The sequence below is a fragment of the Gymnoscopelus microlampas genome (genome assembly GCF_963454915.1).
Source record: "Gymnoscopelus microlampas genome assembly, chromosome: 10".
Lineage (NCBI taxonomy): Eukaryota > Metazoa > Chordata > Actinopteri > Myctophiformes > Myctophidae > Gymnoscopelus > Gymnoscopelus microlampas.
In genome coordinates, this window is record NC_139947.1 from 41291051 (window position 1) to 41298060 (window position 7010).

Consider the following 7010-nt stretch of genomic DNA (forward strand, 5'->3'; position numbering starts at 1 on the left):
AAGTGTGTTTGAAAAATCTGAATGTGATAGTAAGTATTTAAAGGAATTGTTATGTATATGAACAAACTCCACACATTCTGTAAAATAAAACATTTTCTATCTTTTTAATTGTACATTTCTCTATTTGTAGTTTTTCCTGAATGGGTTTCTGTGGTCAGTCATACTGCTCACTGCTGTTTGCTGTTTTTGTTTTCGATTTTTGGTTAAAAAACAGTGTGCATGTGTGCTGCCAGACAGTACTAAAATGTTTTACTCAAGTAAAAGTATCAATACTGCAATATAGAAATACTCTGGAAAAGTCTGGAATAAAAAAATGTACTTGAGTGAAAGTACAAAAGTATTGATATCAAAATGTACTTAAAGTACAAAAAGTTGAAAGTACTCTTTATGCAGAATGTCCCATTTCACAAGTTTTCAAATGTATACATTTTTAAATGTATACAAATATTTTGAAAATAGCCGAAATGTATTTAGGGCTGAAGTGGTTAATGTATGTTTTGTAATAATAATCAAAATCTACAAAGTAACTAGTAAGTTTTCAAATAATTGTAGTAGAGTAAAAGTACAATATTTGCCCCTGAAATGTAGTAGACACAACAGACACAAAGAGTAGCCTAGAAGTAAAAGTATTGAAAATTGGAAGTACTACACTTGAGTAAATGTACTCAGTTACTTTCCACCACTATCTTTTACTGTGCAGACTTTATAAAATTGTCATAATGTTAATAGACTTTATGCACAGCAGCCATATTAGGAATGAATTGGGCCCCTTCCTTACTTCCTTCACAGGTGTTACCAATGATACTAATTAAGGCTCTGTTCCATTTAGTGTGGCATTGTGGTTGTCTTCTTATTTATTATTATTATTATTATTTCTTATTTTCAAGGACCCCCATAACTCTGAGATGGAACCAAATTTGTACACATTTCCATTTGTTACACACCCACCATAAGGGGCCATTTGGGAACCAAATGGGAGTGTTTCTAGTGAGCCAACATGCACAATATCAGCACCCTGACCAGAATGGAACAGAGCCTTCATTAGTATCATTGGTAACACCTGTGAAGGAAGTAAGAAGAGGCCCAATTTCTTTCCAATATGGCTGCTGTGCTTAGTGGTCCAACACCGCCCCCCAGAGGCGAAACTTGAGTTTGGAAAGAAAATGTAGACTTCAAAGTTAGTTTCCTGTAAGTATCGTACAGTAGGCTAGTAGGAGGACCAACCTACTAAAGCCTAGGTACTAGTTACTGTAATGTTGGAACGACGGAACAGACGCCTTTTCAAAGCTTTCATTTGAGATCTGCTGCAGATGAAGGAATTAAGGCGCCGTAGGAAGGATGCAGTAGGATAAACACCTTCACCGCGACAGGGGCGAAAAAATAGTTGTATTTTTATTGAAACTTTTCCCACCGTGGCAGCTGTTTCAGTGGCTGTCTTTGTTGTCATGCGGTAGAAGAAAGTCAGAAAAGTTCCTGTTTCGGTCGTTGTCTTTCTTTTGTAGCGCAGCAGTGCTGTCGCATGTGATCGTGTTGACGCTTTTAACGTGCTTTTCATTTCGTTTGATGTTTTTTTGTAGCCCGTTAGCTACAGTGTAGAGGAAGCACCAGCTAACGGGAACCAGGCTAACGCTGCTAACCTTACTTGAACTGAACTGGGTGAAAGGTTGTTGCACGTGAGATGGATCAGTGGGGGATTCATGTAGACATGATGGATGGTAGCTAGTGGCCCCTTTTTAAAGGTGGAGAAAACACATGCTTTTATCTTCAGATAGTGGTCATTTAGAGAGTCATGCTGCTGAAGGTGAAGGTGTCAAAGGCGTGTCAAAGGCACTGATAAGAGATAGACATCTGGAATGACATCTACAATCTGATACACATGAAATAGGCTTCTTCAGGTTAAGCGGTCAGAAACAGTGATCATGAGTGGTGTCGTGTCTCAGTTGAAGAGGAGCACTCGGACTCAGCAAGGGGTCGCCCTGTTGCTCGCTGCCTACGCCGTCAAAAAACTCTCTCCTTACGTCTGGAAGAGACTACAGGTGACCCAGCATATTCATTACTATGTTATAACATAAAAAATAAAAAAATCCCATGTACTGCTGATCAATGAATGCATATGATTAAATAGATGAATGTGTTGATCAGTTAATAAGAACAGCCAACTATAAATTCAATGAATACAATAAAAGTTTATTGATCAATAAATCAAATCCGATTTACTCTTGTCAACAAATAAGATCAGTTCAATTTGACCTTAAATAATTAACCTGTGGTTAGTTATCTAATCAATGAATGATGTAACTAAATCTGCTTGTTGTTATTCAGAAAGGGGCCCGGGTGGGTGCGCCTACTGCACCAGTGGGCGTGGCCAATGGCTCCCAGATCTGTCAATTGGATGAGGGTGGAGCGAAGAGAAGGAGCAAGAGGTGTGTGCATGTGTGGCATTGTGCGCGTGTACACACTTATGAACTACAACTATTATATTCTAATGTTTAGGCTTTTAAAGTCGCATTTTTTGAGGTTTTCCTAGGTTTCCTGAAGTAAAATAAATAATATAAAATAATGTGTATGTGTCTAGGTCTACTGCAGTGGACAGGGAGTTCCTCCAGAGGCTAACGAAGTTGTTGAAGATCTTGTTTCCCAGACTGCTGTGCAAGGAGCTGGGTTTACTGGGACTCCACTCTCTGGCTCTCATCACCAGAACATTCCTGTCCATATATGTAGCCAGACTGGATGGTATGAACTGTGTGTGTGTGTGTGTGTGTGTGTGTGTGTGTGTGTGTGTGTGTGTGTGTGTGTGTGCGTGCGTGCGTGCGTGCGTGCGTGCGTGCGTGCGTGCGTGCGTGCGTGCGTGTGTACCATGACCGTATCTCTCTTACCTGCGCTACTGTGGGTGTAGCAGTTCAAAACAACACAATTTTATATGGATAATAAATCCAAGTTTTATTTCGCATCAGTTTTGGTGTGTCACACTCTCAGTTCAGCGTGGTAATATATTTACATTGGCGGACAAATGCCATTGCCATTTCAACCATTATATCCCAAATGCAATATGGGAGCTCTATATGGTAATCCCTCTGTCCTTCTGTCCACATGTTTTATTAGTTTAGGAAGGATGTACTGCAGTGTTGTGTTCTAGTTTTTTTTCGGAAGGTATACGCTACCATACGATGCGCGTGGTCGTGGGTATACGCTCTCGCGTTTTCAATGGATGAAACAGTTTTTGAAGGTATACGGTAGCGACGAAAAAAAATCTCAAGGTATACGCCGTACACAGCATCTGACGGTAGAACACACCCCTGATGTACTGTGATTTGTACAGACAGAGGGCCGCACAGACTGACAAACCGGACACCCTAATTGTGGGACAATAGTTGTGATGTTGTTTGTTATATTATATTTTGTTATATGGAATATAGATTATTGCCTGGGCATTCATTGTTGTCCAAGGTGATCCAACCAAAGGCCTGTGTTTGGCTTGAATTGACTTGGCTACCAAGGGCTCTGACACATTCCTGCGTGAATTAGTTAATCACATACACATAGCCTTATTCAGTCACAAAGTAGCATTTGATCAACACAAAAACTGTGTTTTGTAATGGTGGCCATGTTTGGCTTGCACAGATTGGTCAGCTATTATTTATTTACTTGACCAAGCAGGAAGTCTCATTGAGATCAAACATCTATTTTATAAGGGGTAGCACTGATCACAAACATCACAACATACAACATGTACCATTATATAAAATAATTCAACCCACAATAAAACACAAAAAACGTTATTCAATCACAGTGGCCTCTCAGGAAAAATATGAACTATAGGGGTTATCAGAGATCACCCTCTTTGACGTCCTTTTATCACTCACCTCATGCAGGGCAAATAAAGGCTAATCATATAATAATAATAGCTGTGATTGTTTCAGGTATGATTGTGAAGAGCATCGTTAAGAAACAGCCCCATGCGTTCCTGTTTGAACTCAGTAAATGGCTGCTGGTTGCTGTTCCTGCCACATTCATCAACTCAGCCATCAGGTTCCTGGAGGGCCAGCTGGCCTTAGCCTTCAGAACCAGACTGGTTAATCACGCGTACACACTGTACTTCACTAACCAGGTTAATATACACAATGCACACACAATATACACACTGTCCTGCATTGAGTTAATACTTAGTACAGGCATAATGCACACCCCAAACTGTACTTCACTGACCAGGTTAATAATACTCGCATTCACGCATACACTACATTACTGACCTGGCTAATACAGACTTACACTTTACATAATACACACCGCGCACGCGCACACACACACACACACACACACACACACACACACACACACACACACACACACACACACACACACACACAGTAAATAGACACACAAATATACTTGGTTCTGTTAATCTTTCACCATTCATTTAATTTCAAATGTACAGGCCTATCTTTCATTTAATAATACATCATTATCTTTGTCTGTGTGTCTGTCTGTGTGTGTGTCTGTGTGTGTGTGTGTGTGTGTGTGTGTGTGTGTGTGTGTGTGTGTGTGTGTGTCAGACGTACTATGCAGTGAGTAATCTGGATGGTCGGGTGTGCAATGCTGATCAGAGTCTGACAGATGACCTGTCTATCTTCACTGCGTCCGTCGCTCATCTATACTCCAACTTAACCAAACCTGTCCTGGATGTTGTAATGACCTGTCTCACTCTGCTGCACACGGCTCACTCTAAAGGTAGGGCAGACTGTGTGTAGGTTTTGTTAATCATTGTATTGTAATTGTAAAGTCTGATGTGTCTAAGACTGTCAAACAACCCTGTCAAATATGAAGTGGTTGAGAAGTTTCTGATCTTTCAATAATCACACTATTAATTAATGAGTGTTACTGATCTAGGATCTGATCCTTATATTGTTACTGTTGGTTGATTCTAATGTCGCTGATCTAGGATCTGATCATTGTGCTCCCTCTCAGGTGCCAGCACCACATGGCCGGCGGTGATAGCGGGAGTTGTCGTGGCGATGACGGCCAAGGTTCTGAAAAGTTGTTCTCCTGGATTCGGGGCGCTGGTGTCAGAGGAGTCCAGGAGGATAGGAGAACTACGGTCCAACCATGCTAGAATTATCGGTAATGCTGAAGAGATAGCCTTCTACAGAGGACACAAGGTACTACTACTACTACTACTTTTAATTAAGTAAAAATGTTTAGTACTTTTTCTACCATTGTTTGTCTCACATTGTTATGTGTCTCTGGCTATGTTTGTTTTTTAGGTGGAGATGTCCCAATTACGGAGGAGTTACGAGTCCCTGTCCTCTCAGATCAATGTGATCCTCCTGAAGCGCCTGTGGTATGTCATGTTGGAACAGTTTCTGATGAAGTATGTCTGGAGCTCTGCTGGACTGCTCATGGTGGCACTCCCCATTATTACTGCTACTGGCTACTCCGAATCGGGTAAATATACATTACATACATGCCACTTGTCACTCTATACATGCAGGACACTTATAATAGTATACACTATATACAGTAAACACAGGACACTTAGTGTGAATGTATATTCTATATAAATCTCTCTCTCTCCTCCTCTCCTCTCCTCTTTCCTGCAGACTCAGAGGAGGTGAAACAGGCAGCGTTACTCCTTCCAGAGGAGGAGTTAGTAAGTGAGAGGAGTCAGGCGTTCACTACAGCCAGGAACCTCCTCAATGCAGCAGCAGATGCTGTGGAAAGAATCATCTCCTCCTATAAGGAGGTATAACACACACGCGTGTGCATGCGCATGCACGTGCACACACACACACACACACGCACACGCACACGCACACGCACACGCACACGCACACGCACATGCACACGCACACGCACACGCACACGCACACACTTTCGTTCAACATAGGTCAAAATTAGCCTGGTAAACCCCCCTCCCTCCGGAAATCTCATTTGCATTTGATTTCAGGAAGGAGGTCTGGGATCGCTCAGGGAGTAAAGCTGCCCGAACCGCTGCGTGTTCGAACCAATCAGTGGCTGCTAGGGGCGGGATCATCACCTGCCAAGTAGCTTGAAAAAATGAAAATGCCGTCTGTCATCGATTCTGCTTCAGGAGTCTCAGATGGAAGTAGGCTGTGAAACTAAATGTGTGTCGCAAGCTTCTTCCATTTGACAGAGTCAGGTTAGGTCAAATTGTTGATATGCTCACTTTCCCTGCTCCCAGTAGTGAGAAAAACAGACTCCGTTTTCAAGAGAGTTGGCTTGCTATACCGTGTTCATTGCTGTGACAACATACAATAGTTGCTGCAACAACAAAATGATTGCCTGTTGACACCCCAAACAATGGTGAATATAAAGTATATGGTCCAGGACTATCCTGTCCAGCCTGTTCTGTACACCCTCCCAAAGATTCACAAAAAGCAAACAATGCTCCTGAGCACCCCATTGTTTCTGGTATTGCATAACTCACAAAGCATATCAACAATATGTAGACTGGAACAAATGACCTGCCATGTTCGTACTGTGGATGTCTCCAGTCTGCATCTTGGTCGAGGCCATCAAAGCCTCGACCAAAGAGAGGAACCACATTCACCCTCTGACCTTTTGAATATATTAAAGCTATAATCACAAGTTTTATGTCTGTTGACTCCCTCTCCTCAATTGAGGCAGGTAATTGCAACGATGTTCAAATTAAAATAAGATGTTGGCACATCTAGTATCCAATTTGGTGCCTCATCTGCTTCAAATAACCTATAGTCTATGCCAAGCCATTTTAACATTTTATAAAATAAAACTGATATCAAAATGTATTTATTATATAATAGTTTTTAGAATTAGATATGAATTTTACAGTATATGAATGCTTGGAGTTTCAGAATTTTGATTTCATGTTTATGAATTTTAATATAACTGTTTTGACTTTGTCAACACATTTTAAAAACATATCAAAATTCAATTCAATTCAAATCAATTTCATTAAAGTGTCAAATCACAACAAGTTGTCTCAAGACACTTTACATGTAGAGCAGAGACCC

General features: G+C 41.1%; 1 protein-coding gene across 1 annotated transcript in view; it reads left to right on the top strand.

The window, feature by feature from the left end:
- Nucleotides 1-1233: 1233 nt before the first annotated feature.
- The window catches only part of abcd1 (ATP-binding cassette, sub-family D (ALD), member 1), a 14032-nt gene continuing 8255 nt past the window's right edge, over nt 1234-7010 (top strand). The window contains exons 1-8 of the mRNA XM_084069650.1: nt 1234-2036; nt 2323-2423; nt 2576-2733; nt 3921-4108; nt 4554-4728; nt 4966-5156; nt 5262-5442; nt 5598-5740. Of these exons, the coding sequence (XP_083925776.1) occupies nt 1920-2036; nt 2323-2423; nt 2576-2733; nt 3921-4108; nt 4554-4728; nt 4966-5156; nt 5262-5442; nt 5598-5740 (1254 nt within the window). The 5' untranslated portion in view covers nt 1234-1919. The remainder of the gene's footprint in view (nt 2037-2322; nt 2424-2575; nt 2734-3920; nt 4109-4553; nt 4729-4965; nt 5157-5261; nt 5443-5597; nt 5741-7010) is intronic.